This window comes from Montipora capricornis, chromosome 6, assembly GCF_036669925.1.
Source record: "Montipora capricornis isolate CH-2021 chromosome 6, ASM3666992v2, whole genome shotgun sequence".
Taxonomy (NCBI): Eukaryota; Metazoa; Cnidaria; class Anthozoa; order Scleractinia; family Acroporidae; genus Montipora; species Montipora capricornis.
In genome coordinates this window covers 59275002-59289659 of record NC_090888.1, presented here as the reverse complement: position 1 = coordinate 59289659, position 14658 = coordinate 59275002, and the positions used below count along the sequence as shown (strand labels likewise).

Sequence of the window (14658 nt, the reverse complement as noted above, 5' to 3'; positions counted from 1 at the left end):
TCTCCGGGCGCTCACCCGCTGGCCAAAAAGCCCGAGGACTCTGGGTACGAGATTGACAACACAGCGGTCAACGGTCAAAGAAGCTCTGGGTACGAGATTGCATACGGACAACACAGCGGTCAACGGTCAAACGGTCAAACGTCTATGCTGTACGATGCAACCTCGTACCCAGGGTCTTCTCGGCTTTCAATATGGCGGCGGGTCTTGAGAAGACCCTGGCACACAGCAGATCACGTGATCAAGATGAACAAATATGCAAATTTTTTCAAAATGGCGGCAAAGAATAAGGTGAGAGAAATCTGGGTACGACAACTGCCAACAAACAAAATGGAGTACGAACGGGGAACCCAAAGCTGTAAACTTTGATTTAAGAAACCAAAAATACCGATGGATGAATGCACGAGCAACGAGAATGCGGTAGATGACAGAGAAATCTTGCTTTTCTTTTCATTTCAGGTTATTTTAAACCAATGCAATTTTATAGACGGCTATTATTTCTCGGGGCTGTGGTTTTTAAACAGTTTGGAAACAGCCATTGCATGCATAGGCAGCCCAAGCTCGCGTCACTACACACAGCCGTTGAGAATTTAAACGCGTTATAAGACTTTGTATGGGAAATCAAATATCGTCGATTATAAAGCCTAAAAAATGCTTCGTCTTAGAACATTGAAAACACCGACTTCCCGAAACTGTAAAATAAGCTCCAATTAAAGGCACAAGAATACACCAGAGGTGAGTCATTTTGATTCATTTTATTGAATGAAAGTTAAATTGAGCATTTTTTAGGCTTTATAATCGGCGATATTTGATTTCCCATACAAAGTCTTATAACGCGTTTAAATTCTCAACGGCTGTCTGTAGTGACGCGAGCTTGGGCTGCCTATGTTGCACTGTTAAAGTATAATTCCTTATTTTAAGACCTCTAGTCTCGAAGTAAGAATCATACCCTGGTTACAAGACAATGAGAACTAAAAGGTCTAGATAGCAGCAACAATATAGATATTCGTATAAACATAACAACTTTCTTTAATTTTCCAGACATGTTTCGACGGTACATCCGTCATCTTCAGTGTTACATATTTTGAAATCGCCGTTGAATTTAAAGCGCGCGCGATCTTACAAACTTCGTTACATTGCGTTGTCAATATTGCGTATTAAATCAAAACAGAACAAAACAAAAATTTAAATGAGTGACGCTTAGTTCCTTACAGGGAGAGAGTCAGGTTAATGTGTTTCACCTGCTGGTTGAGATCGGGCTTCTCCCATTTTATATACATGGATTCCTTAAGCTTCACTTGGTACTTAGTGGCTGCAGAGTCCAGGATCTCGAAGCAATCCTGTGTGCAGGATGCCTTACAAGACTCTGAACTCTGCAGATGTTTAAAAACGTTCGAAGATCTGTCTGAAAGTAAGTGCTCGCGCACTCGTGTGGAGAAGTGTCGGCTGGTTTCACCAACATAACAAGCATTACAACTTGCACACGAAAATTTATAGACCACACGCGTGCGAAGCCCTACAAGGACAGCATCTTTCACATTAAAAAGACTCCTGACTTTGAAAGTAGTGAAGACTAACCTTATATCAATAGGTTTACATAACCGATTAGCAAGTTTGCGTATACACCTCTGTGCCGTGACTGAGAAGTGCCCAACGTAAGGGATTTTAAAGAAAAACTTAGGTGTTTCCTGGGGCTCGATTCCTGAATGAGACTGTGTTTTCCCTCCCTTGACTGCTGTCTGAATATATTTAGAAATATATTTGTTGTTAAGGAAATCAATGAGCTGTCTTTGCATGGGATGTTCATGGTGTCCTTCGATGTTGAAAGCCTCTTCACCAACATCCCTCTAGATGATTGTATTAACCTTGCCGTCAAGTATATAACTGAGGGTAACCCAGGTTTGAAACTTAGTAAACAACATCTTAAAAGGTTGTTTGAGTTTGCTACCAAGGAAACTCACTTCCTGTTCAAGGGTAACTTCTATGACCAGGTGGATGGTGTAGCCATGGGGTCCCCCCTTGCCCCTGTTCTAGCCAATCTCTTTATGGGTCACCATGAGAATATATGGTTGGATCAATACGGGGATTCAGAGGTCTTATTCTATCGTCGCTACGTAGACGATACATTTTGCCTTTTCCGCTCTGAACGGGATGCAACCCTTTTCTTCAATTACATCAACAATCAACACCCCAATATACGCTTTACAATGGAACGGGAGGCTGACCATGTTCTACCTTTCCTAGATGTTCTAATCAATAACACTGACCCGCACCAAAGTATAACCACCGTTTACCGGAAAAAAACTTTCACAGGTTTGCTCACCAGTTATCTGAGTTTTTGCCCCTTTACCTACAAACTGGGGTTAATCAAAACCTTGATTGATAGAACTTTTAAGATAAACAACACTTGGATGGGGTTCCATACTGATCTTCAAAAGTTGTCTGTCATTCTGCGGAGGAATCTCTTCCCTGAAAACCTTATCAACAAATATATTTCTAAATATATTCAGACAGCAGTCAAGGGAGGGAAAACACAGTCTCATTCAGGAATCGAGCCCCAGGAAACACCTAAGTTTTTCTTTAAAATTCCTTACGTTGGGCACTTCTCAGTCACGGCACAGAGGTGTATACGCAAACTTGCTAATCGGTTATGTAAACCTATTGATATAAGGTTAGTCTTCACTACTTTCAAAGTTAGGAGTCTTTTTAATGTGAAAGATGCTGTCCCTGTAGGGCTTCGCACGCGTGTGGTCTATAAATTTTCGTGTGCAAGTTGTAATGCTTGTTATGTTGGTGAAACCAGCCGACACTTCTCCACACGAGTGCGCGAGCACTTACTTTCAGACAGATCTTCGAACGTTTTTAAACATCTGCAGAGTTCAGAGTCTTGTAAGGCATCCTGCACACAGGATTGCTTCGAGATCCTGGACTCTGCAGCCACTAAGTACCAAGTGAAGCTTAAGGAATCCATGTATATAAAATGGGAGAAGCCCGATCTCAACCAGCAGGTGAAACACATTAACCTGACTCTCTCCCTGTAAGGAACTAAGCGTCACTCATTTAAATTTTTGTTTTGTTCTGTTTTGATTTAATACGCAATATTGACAACGCAATGTAACGAAGTTTGTAAGATCGCGCGCGCTTTAAATTCAACGGCGATTTCAAAATATGTAACACTGAAGATGACGGATGTACCGTCGAAACATGTCTGGAAAATTAAAGAAAGTTGTTATGTTTATACGAATACAATGAGAACTAGTTTTAAGCCTACATAATTCTAAGGCAAACTGATATCTCAAAATAAGGTCTGGGATGACCTTATTTTAAGAAAGTGAAAGCTACTTTTAAGAGCACCAGTCATTGACTGCAAAAGAACCCCCAAGTGAATATATTCATGCTACATTCAAGTCAGTACAACAATACACAAGACAGTGAAACATTCACATTTTTAATGAGTTCGGTTTTCGAAAACTTTGTTCACAACCATCAATACCACAAAATGCGAAATAACCGCCATCATCGCTGTGACTGGTGTTTATGTGACTTAACAAAAGGTGCAAGTACAAAGCAGAAAAGAAACAGAGTGCACAAATTCACGCCATAAAAGTTGCTTTCAACGTCGTCGGGGTCGAAGTTTCTGATCTTTCCAGCTGTCAAAGCTGTCAAGCGAATTCATTGGCCGAGGAACAAAAGCGCTGCTCGCAAGTAGTCCTGGGTACTTTGTCTGCGTGAGGTTCTGGCGGGAACTCGAGTGAGGTTGTACGACGTGTTGTTTATTTGCGACAAAAACTGCTTTTTTTCAAGCTGCTAAAGTCGCTAAACGTTTCTGGTGAGTAGTTGCATGTTCGTTTTTTCATTGTAGTCATTAATTTAGTGTGGGCAGCTCGGTTTTTATCGTGTAATTTCAAGTCGAAGTGCAATTTTAAAGCCCGGGAAGTCGGCTGACCGATGATTTCCGTTTGCCAAAACGTATTAAACAAGCTTTTGAAACCTCTAAATTATAACTACAGCCCAGTGCATTAACTTTTCCCTGCTTTTTTCAGATGCTAAGGTAACTGATAGAATTGTTGCCGTCTATGGATACACACAATCTTTTAGTTCTGAAATACGGCCACGCTGGTTACCCGCGTGCCTAGGTGACGTTCTTTCCCGTCGCAGTTTATGTACTTAGGTTCTCTGTTTATTTCTTTTATTTACGTTTAGTTGCCGACAGTATTTGCGAACTTAATTCATCTGAAACTGCAATGACTTTTGACAGTAAATGTTAAACTTTTTGAAGCCTACATAAATAGCTGTTCATAGTTGGGCCCCAGGGGAGGGGTGAGTGGAAGAAAGCGATTTCACAACGAAAGATAAACTGCCACCACCTTTCATTGGTTGACTGTCTACTAGTTTGGTATTTGTCATGAACTACATTAATGCCAGAGGATTGGAAGATTTATTGGCTATGTTATCGTTTTCTAATTAGCCAAGTACAGGAAAGCAAATCTAAAATGGGTGTTTAAAGTAAGGAAAAAATGTGATCTACATAAATTAACAGATGAAAAAAATTTTTGTGTTTTATGGGGCTAAAGGATGCTGTAGATAGGGTTTGGGGGGTACTGACTGAGGGAGGGGCTTCTGTTCCTCAACCCCATCATGGTGAAAAAAAAAAAAGTGAAAAGTAAATAAATAATAGGAAAAGAGGGGTGAAGTGTTTTGTTTGATATAATGCAAGCTCTATGAAAGTGATCTTGATAATTCTAGGCCATTTCACACATATTGATACTGTACACTTGTCACTTGATTTTAGGAAATTCCTGTGTCATGGATGAGGATCTAGAAGTAACAAATATATTTTACAAAGATAACTTGCATTTATTTAGTAAAAAATCTCTTGCTGATTTCCTTCTTCTCGGCCAGTCAGTGTAAAGTTCTAGAAGGTAATATTTTGTTTTTTAATGTTATGTTGAAGTCCACACCTACAACCACTTGTTGTATCCAATTAGCTTTCTTTTCTTTTGTTTGCCAATGTTGAATAATTTTTGGCAACTCAAATGTTTCTCTTGTGTTTTATCCAAAATATTTAACCCTCAGAATACTCTACTCTCTTGTACAGGAAGAATTATAGCAATTCAACATTGATTTATTTCATTAATGGGCCATAGTGTTGTTTCATGATTAATGGGTATCTACAGAAGTCTCTTTTTATTTCGAAAGACAACAATGTTGATGGCAAGATGTTTCTAAAACTTACAAGACCAGATCTAAAGGAACTGTTCCCAGAGGACTCCCCAACTCGGAAACACTTGTGGGATTTTATCATCAGTGCAGTGAGTTTGTTTGTGATGATATCCAGTCATCATTTTCATTGTTTTCCAGTGAGCTAAGCAGACGTTAGTTACATGAAAATTTGCAGCATACCTGAACCAGTACTGTATTATTTGGTGACTTGCCTATTTAATAGACCTTTTTGCATTCCAATAAACAAGGGTGCTGAGTCGAGGTCAGGGTGGGCAAAAATACAGCAAATGTATGAAAATGTCCACCCCAACCTCGCTCTGGTACTATTGTTCAAACACACTGAAGTGGAATGTAGGAAAGGTCTATTACATTGTAAAGTTATTATTTGAGTGGTTGTCTGTTTTTCCTTTGGACCTGAGAGGGGAGACACATAACAAATGATCAACAACTTGTTAGCTGAGTCTGTCTATGCCCTTTTTCTAATAATGATTTCCTTTTCAGAAGTCTTCAAGCAATCAAGGCAAGGATGATGTTTTAGACACTGATGAGGTAAAGCTAGTGAAAAACTTTTGTTGCAAGTTTCTAGCAATAAGGATAAAGCCAATGCCTATTTTCAATTTTGATAGACATGTGCATTCAGTTAAGTACCAATAACATACTTACATTTGAAAATGGAGTCTTATATAAATATAGCTCTAATAGCACGATCTTCATTAATTTTGAATTGATTGTGCGGGTAGTCTACATGAGCCATTATATCAATATCGTTGAAAATAAAATTAACCATAATGGATGAAATATTGCTGTGCTTTAAATTTATGTTTGGTTTTAAATGTTTCAAACCAGTTCGGATATAATATTTATAATTTGTCACATACAGTGTCATGTGAAACAAAGGGAATTAAAATCAAGCGGATTTGAAACCTTTTATTAATAAACCAAAATTAAATTCAAACGACAGCATAAACATTTGAACACATTACTCATCCAAAGGTACCAGTATTACCCAGAGTTAATAACATGTGTTTAATAAAATCAAACTTTCTATAGCTGTTAATGCTGAATAATCACACATCGAATAATGATCAAAGTGTTGGCACAATTTACTCACACATAAAGCTTTATTTTCACTTACAGTGTAGTAATGAGAGTTTCATCTTTTTTTCCAGGACGGTCAAAAAATGGAACACTTTTTACATTCAGATGTGCCATCAAACTTCCCTTACCTAGTACTGGCTGAGAATGGTGAAAGCAGTGGAGAAAATACTCAGATTTTTATTGTTTTAGAAAAGGATGTGCTCTGTGAATGTCAGCCAATCCTTGATTACTCTATGTTTGCATCACCTTTGGTTTCATATTTGGCTGTCTACTATGCCTTCAACTTGGAATATGGGGATAACTGGAAAAACATTTTCAAGTTCCTGGAAGAGCATGTTTTGGGCATTACTCCAAAGAGAAAGAGTTATCAATTAAAACAAATTGAGAACAAGCTCTTAAGAAAACTAAAGGCATGCAGCAACACAGATTAAAGACAAACAACATTTATTGAGTTGTTGTTGACAAAAGCTGGAAACCCTGGACAAGTTTAACCAGCCAGCAGTTTTGTTGTAACATTCTACCTGGATAAATAATAGTGTTTTAATTATTATACATTTATTGTGCCTATGAAGGTGTATTATTGAAATTTGCATTTAATTTGTGAATTTAATTAGAAATCAGCACTTTGTGTCCTTATTTCAAGTAAAGTTTCTCTTTTTATTGTACCCTAGAATAAGGTCGAAATTTCTTGTTTTAAGCTTGTTTTTGGGTCTTTTCTTTTTTTCAAATTAGCACTTGTATCCTTATTTCAAGTTGAGCTTCTCTTGTTATTGTACCTTAAAATAAGAAATAAATTACCAGTTTCAAGAAATGTTATTCTTGTTTTCAGATTTTTAGTAGCCTTGTTTTAAGGTCGTGAGATTCTTGTCTCAGGACCTTAAAACAAGATTTTTTTATCTTGTTTTAAGGAATTATACTTTAACAGTGTTGCATGCAGTTTCACCCGTAACATCACAGACATTTGATTACCGTGAGCTTTGGATGAATGCACGAGCAACGAGAATGCGGTAGATGACAGAGAAATCTTGCTTTTCTTTTCATTTCATGTTATTTTAAACCAATGCAATTTTATAGACGGCTATTATTTCTCGGGGCTGTGATTTTTAAACAGTTTGGAAACAGCCATTGCACACAGTTTCACCCGTAGCATCACAGACATTTGATTACCTTAAAATCCAGTGAGCTAAGGTTTAATGAAAGCCCTGGTTCTAGCTATTTAGTCACGGAGGTGTGTTCGCTGTCTTCCGTAATGTATAGTTTATATTGCATGTTTATTTTCAATCAATTAAACATAATTATCATTAATTTTTCATACACTTGAATGATTATCTGATTTCTTATCGGTGTATATGAGCCTTCTGACAACGACTTTCCCCAGTATACATTGACCCAAAGCTATTTTCCTAAAAGGAAGTATTATTATACCACATATATATCTGTGGTACTTCATTTTCACAGTACGTGAAACCATTAGATAGTTGTATTGTGGTTTTATCTATCATCTCATCGATTGACTGCAAGTATTGTCATGTCAGTGTAAAATCAGTATTTTAATTGTCTTCTGATTGCCAACAGGGAACCACAGCATGTTTAGTGCCCACATTCTGATTCTTACAACTTGTTATAATTTGAAAATATATTTTGTGGTAAAGTTGACATAATCAAGCCAATGTACATTGTTGAACATGCTATTCCATAGGATTAGCAATAGCAATCTGCTTCTTGCACTTTTCAAGCTATGAAAAGAACTTTTCCACGTCTTGTCCTACCAGTGAAGACAATGTGATGTCTTGGAATGCTGCTCATGAAATCTGTTGAGCCTAATTAAAAAAGGGCACAATTTGTGCAAGTCCTAAACATAAGCATCTCATCATCTTTAGCAGTTCTTGTCAAATGAGCCCAGGGTTAGGGGTGGATCTTTGCTGTTTTATCAAACTGGCTTTTAATCTGCTGTTTTGGAGGCAGTGACAATGGCACGGTTTGTTTTATTTGCCTCCATTTTTGTTTCATTTCATTTACTCAGAAACGAATTGTATCTATTTAGACTTCAGGGTGAACTATTTATACAATGAAATAGAGTGATCACAGAGTTTGTAATTGAACATCTGAACATCTATGAGACGTAAAAACAAACTTGTGAACATGTGAACCTGAAGTATAGCAAATCATAATGCTGACAAGCATGAAAGTGAACGAAATGGGTCATAAATATGAAGTTTTCACTATCTGAATGATTTTCGGTTATATTAAAGGGATATATTGTTAAAAAATCCATAGGTATCTCTCTTCATGGTAATAAGTAATATAAACAATCTTTCCACTGGTGAGCTGTAGTACCGGTAGTAAATTGGGTTTTCCAGGAACCAGTTATTATTTTAAAGCGAGTACTGGTAACGTCCTAGGTTCACATGTACCACAAGTAATGGAAGATTCACAGAAAATGGAATTTGAAATTTTATGCTGTGGCATTTGAAGGAAAATTAGGTATTTGTAGACAAGTATCATTATGTTCTTCTCTTTAATGGTTAATATTCCTTGACAGGCTTCTAACCGTTCAGATAGTTTGCGTCCACATTTTTGTCCTTCTTTGTTGAGAGTTTCAATAGACAAAGCCAAATATATATGACCGACCAAATGACCCACACTACAGTATTTTATCTTTTCTCCTGCCCTTACCATTCCAGAAACAAAACACTATTTATTTTTGTGAAATAGTTTCTTGTTGCTGGTGAAGTTGCAAATTTCCTTTGCTTTGTCACCTTCAATTTTATTTCCCAATCCCCCTGTCCAGTCTGCAATCTACCCCCACATCACTCGATGTACCACATCTTCAGACAGTAATTAAAATGCCACAACTTGAGCAATGCTAGAGAATATTTTCAAAGCATGTTTTGAAAACGAATAATTCAACTTAAATTATTGGAGTACAAGAAAACTCACAGGAGTGTGATGCTAAAAAAGTAATGTGTACAAAATTAAAGAATACTGTTTAATATACATATTTATATTTTTAAATCAGAAGAAGCAAAAATTGAAGTCGTTAGCAAATTGACAGGTCAATAAGACTATAATGATAAGCCTTACAATTATTATTTTCAAGAATAATAATTATTGTTAAGACTTTACAATCTTAAATAACTCTCTTGGAAAATTACAAGATGACATGCATTTTGTTTGGGGTAAGGAGATTAATATTTTTTATTAATGAACGTAAAAGGCAACGATGAAAACCGACCGAGCTAGATCTCTCTGTGCACCACTAGCTGAAGATTGTGGAAGGGATGGGAAAGAATATGGATTACTGCAGCTGCAGGTCTATTGAAATAAAACACAGGTCACATTCCACAGGTGAGTGTACATGTCACCGTGCTGCAGACAAATAAACAACACCAAAAGTGTCTGCTAGCGCTAATCACTCAACAAAAATGTTGTTTCAGGTCTCGGGGAAACTTTTAGCTTAGTTGTTGATTATTGGAGCAGCGACCTCTAGTCTTGACCTGTATTTAACAGACCCGCCTTCGTTGCAGCTGTCACACGAGTCAACAGAACCACATACAACTGCTAAATCAACCACATCAATAATCTATGAACCCTGTTGCACAATTTTATAATTTGTTACAATCTGACATGGTGCAAACACTGAACAACAGTAACAATGCCCGCGTCAAGGAATTACAATTGTGAGACGCCAAAATGAATCAAAACGTAAAGGTACGTACGAAATAAAATCACTTAATTACCGTTGCGTCTTTCAAACACCATTATATCCTTCTATATTATAGAGCGATCGCTATGCTAGAGGTCGTGAAAAGCCAACGTAGTTTTAATTGGAATCGAGGCCTGATGTAGATCATCGTACAACGTGAAAAAACGGTGAATTATTTTTGACTGTTATGCTTCTTAATTTGCAGCTGCTTCTTACGGAACAGCTACAATTTTGAAAATGATTTAAACACGAATTCTGTTCTTTTTCTGGCTCTCCTCACTAGCCGCCATCTTTCTTTCGACATTAAACCAATCAGAGTTCATGTGAGAAAAGCACCAATCAGCGATCTTTTTAGTTCACTGTGTGCCAGGGTCTTCTCAAGACCCGCCGCCATATTGAAAAGCCGAGAAGACCCTGGGAACGAGGTTGCTGTACGATGCTGTACGAGATTGTACGAATCCGTGGCGCTGGCCAAAAGGATCGCGGCTCTGGGATTTCGATTCTCTGAACTCATTTTGGTCATTTTGCTGGACGTTGATCAGTTCCATTCTTGCTGATCAGAAAAAATCACCCTTTGCGAGATGTCATTTCATCCATCGAACAGTGATTACGTAACTTTTGTCTACTATTGTGTTAGTATTGCCATGTCTATTGCGAGTTTTCTTCTCACAATCGTTATATTCGTAATTGGATCCTTCTATTTGAAGAAACGAGAAGAAAAGGTACAACAGTTGAAAGAATCATCAAACAAAAAAGATCAACAAAGGAAAGAATGGCGTCGATTCACGGAAAAGATCAGACGCAAGCACCGACAACTGAAAGCTAAAAGCATGATTTGTATGATTTCAAACTTCAAAAGCGCGTGCGAAAGTGTTCAAGTTTTCAGAGACATTACTGGTACTGACGTCCTGAGGTGCACGAGTGAGCTGTTTCAAAATCCGAAGTTGGTTGCTCTTTGTGACGGCTTAGACTCAGTCTACATGCTACTCAACAAATGTGCCTCGTTGCTTATTTTGGACGTCCCTAAAAATATCAAAGAGGAAATTGGAAAGGTGGTAGCTGATTTAGGAGACCTTATTTTGCCTTTTTACGAGGAAGGGGAACGTGATATCATTGAAAAATGCTTGAAACATTTCAAAGATTGTGGCCGCCCCACACAAGTTGAAGATAGAGATGAGGGAAGAAGCGACGAAGATGTCGAAGATTCGGATCCCGAAGAGAGGGCAGAGGGAATGAGAATGGTCGGAATGGGTGATGAGAGGATAAGAGATGAGGGACGACGAGGCGACGGGAGGGAAAGAAAGACAAAAGACGAAATTAAACAACTTCAAAGAAAGACAAAAGACGAAATTAAACAACTTGTTCCTTACGTTGACTTTTTGAAACTTGAGGCTCATGACGGGTGTTGCAAGTTCAAGCTCCATTTGAACACAGATAGCACACGTACAGGCTCGAACTTAGATCCCAACCTGAAGGATTTGCTTAAACTCCTAGAGGATGGAAACGATTTCTCCAGAGTTAACTGTTCACAGTTTTTGAAAGAATTGAAGAAACATGCAGGGGAGCTTACGCGCGATGCTCACTACGAGACCAAGGATCCAGACAAAGAGGAAGTGCTACACTATGTTCGTAAATATCTACATAAGATTGTCAATGAAAGAAAGGATGGTTGTGAAGAAAATGAAACCAAAAACGTGACAATTCTTCTGGATGTTTTTGTAAGGTTAAGAGACCAATGTGTTGATGACAGGGATGTTATTAAATCCTTACTCAAGAGACTCATCCAATCTCTGAACGAGACGAACCATGGTATCTGGGAAGTTCCTGCTCCCTTCAACGATGAATTTTTTAAGTCATTTCGTAAGTGGAGCAATGAATTTTACGAACTGCCTCCTGCTTTAAATGTATGAACAATATCACGGAACATCCTGCATTCCTCAACGATGAATTTTAGAAACTGCCCAACACCTTTTCCCGGGAACAGACAAACGGGTTACAGTGGTTTCGCCCACAAGACGATTCGCCTACAAAAAATCGCCCACAATCCAGAGGTTTCCCTACACTTAAAATGATTCGCCCACACATATTACCAAGGAAAGAAATCCATCGAAATATACTGGTTATAAAATATCGCAACAGAATTCACTAGTGATGCCTGCGTGGCACACATATTTCTTGCTGTTTCTCTCTACTGAAAAGCGGGGAAATGGCTAGCAAACACATCTTGCGAACACAAGGAAAGATTCCTTCGAAATATAGTTAACAGAATTTACGTGTGATTGAAGGAAATGTTTCATCTTTAATAGCCTTGTTGTTTATTTACACATGTAATGTATTCAGTTACCTCAATGCGGAAAACGGCATGCTGATCAACGAATTATTCAGTGGACATTCTCAACATCCAGTTTTTTCACTTCCTCGCTAACTGTGACACAATATAGAGAATATTTCAAGTCCTTTTCAACTCATTTGATTTAGAAAATATCCATGCTATGTTTCGATGGATATGGTTCCTTCATAGACTGTGGGCGAAACCTCTTCATTGTGGGCGAATTATTTTGTACCCAAGTGTGCCCACTTCCCCGCTTCACGCAGACATCTCTAGTTAGAAATGCTTTATAAATGCTATATTTCTATGGATATCGTTCCTTCATAGACTATGAGTGAAACCTCTTCATTGTGGGCAAATCGCTTTGTTGGCGAATCGTCTTGTAGTTGAAACATCCAGATACCAAAAAAACATGGACCTCTGGGACTAATTAGACCCCACTTTTGGACTCAGTCCATAGAGGTGGTCCATAGGCCTCATTTTCTGACTGATCTTCAAAAAAGAAAGAAAAGAACAACAATGAATTAAAAGGATTTAAGGTGGCCTATAAGCAAAGAAGACACGCTAAGAGAAGACACTCACGGCACAGCTACGTTGGTTTCTGCCTACATGATGTTATTCCAAAATATTTCTTTTTTATTTTTCATTTTTCATTTTTTTTCAGATGCCTGTCATGGAGGCTACCCTTGCTGCCTCGTTTTAACCGAAATTTTCTTGAGATTTTAATTTTTTATTCTAAATATGTTTTCATGGTTGCAAGGGCTGTTTTACCTGTACATGAATGTATAAAAGTATTGAAATTGTTGCTATTTCGGAACATTGTGAGAATTGTTTTGAGCCATTAACATTTCTGAGTACATAGCATCAAGGTAAATTCCGAATGTCGTGCAGAGCCAGTACAAAGTTCAAGTGAGCATGCCTGCTAAGTCACGAAAGGTTCAAACATGACACATAGAATACATCCAAGTACATACTACATACAATAGATCAAAGACTTAGATCACTAATAATAATATTATTCACTGAAGTCTTGTATTCATGTTTGCATTCATGTTATTTTAAATTTATTAATTAATAGATCTATGACTGAGAATAATAATTATTATTTTTGATCTAAGTCTTGGAATCTATTAGTGAGTAAAAATATTTCAAACTCTGTGACACTGCTCTGTTTCAACATGCACTTAACCCTTACCCAATTTAAACATTGTCACAAAGTGTACACATCCCTTTGTCACGCAATGGCCATAATGTCCCTGGAGACTACAGAGGTTATGTTTTACCCTGCTTCACCTCCTAAAGCATTTTTACTGTAGTCTCCTTGGAGATTATTGGTCCTGGAAAAGGGGAATATAAACAGAAACCAAATGTCACCATGTTGTAAATTATTCAGTAACTATTCATGTTTAGATTTAATTATTATGTGTAGTTTTATTTCACCAAAATAATAATGCCATATTTGGCCTAATTAGGCCTATGCAAACGATTTTAGGCCTAAATTTAGCATTTGTAAACGGTTAGGGTTGTTTCTGGGTTGGTAAAGCAATGCCCTGTGACCTGTCTTTTGTACCTGCCCAGCTAACCCACCGTGACTGAATACCTCAGTTCCTTGTTTACCTTTGCTAGTTATCATCTTAGAAAGTAAATCCACGCCTCATGAACTCATACTTCTTATTAGATTTCAAAAGAGGCTGGCAGAAGCTAGTTTCGGATCTATATCGTATACAAATTTGAATGAGGTTTTCTGACCGAGACAAATGAAAGAGGATGTCAGTAAGGGATATTCACATTCAATGAGGTGTGCTACTGAGACAAATACATGCAAGAGGGTGTCAACAAGGGATATCCACTTTCATTTGGTTCCATTGATGTAACAATTTAACAAAGTGCCAATAAACCGAGGAATTCAGTGTTTTTCATATCGGGAATTCGTTGTGTGGAGGTTCTTTCTCATACACTTTACTGTAACTGGGTTCAAGGAATATCGTTTGATATTATACTAAGTAGTTCAGGGTACAATAAATAATTCAAAGATGGAGGCTGAGTGCTGAGCTGTTTATTGACAAGCAAAGCCCAAAAGACAAACTGTGACTCAGGACAACTTTACAACAGATCTTAACAACAGGTACTTCACAGTTTTTGCATAACCTCTGAGAACAAGACAACCAAATGTCAGAGTGTAGGAGATTTTCCTGTACTAATTAGCCGGTATCAAAAATACCATAATACCCTTTGTTTGTCCCTCCACAATTTGGCGTAAGCATAAGACCCTAACCTGCGATCAGGCTTTCTTTTCTTTAGGGAG

General features: G+C 37.8%; 2 protein-coding genes across 5 annotated transcripts; both read left to right on the top strand.

Annotated features, from left to right (window-relative positions):
* The first annotated feature begins 336 nt into the window (after positions 1-336).
* LOC138050709 (uncharacterized) lies at positions 337-7123 on the top strand. 4 transcript variants are annotated; one of them, XM_068897014.1, is made up of 5 exons: positions 3565-3826; positions 4790-4919; positions 5197-5309; positions 5722-5769; positions 6390-7123. In XM_068897014.1, the coding sequence occupies exons 3-5, from the start codon at positions 5217-5219 to the stop codon at positions 6747-6749; spliced, it is 501 nt and encodes a 166-aa protein (XP_068753115.1). In that variant the 5' UTR covers positions 3565-3826; positions 4790-4919; positions 5197-5216; the 3' UTR covers positions 6750-7123. The 4 variants fall into 4 exon arrangements, with proteins under 4 accessions (XP_068753113.1, XP_068753114.1, XP_068753112.1 ...); XM_068897012.1 differs by lacking the exon at positions 3565-3826 and adding an exon at positions 337-456 and having other exon boundaries at positions 4790-5309; XM_068897013.1 differs by having other exon boundaries at positions 3556-3826; positions 4790-5309; positions 5725-5769.
* Positions 7124-10501: 3378 nt separating this feature from the next.
* LOC138052693 (uncharacterized) lies at positions 10502-14380 on the top strand. The gene is made up of 2 exons (XM_068899247.1): positions 10502-11718; positions 13018-14380. The coding sequence occupies exons 1-2, from the start codon at positions 10606-10608 to the stop codon at positions 13054-13056; spliced, it is 1152 nt and encodes a 383-aa protein (XP_068755348.1). The 5' UTR covers positions 10502-10605; the 3' UTR covers positions 13057-14380.
* Positions 14381-14658: the final 278 nt, after the last annotated feature.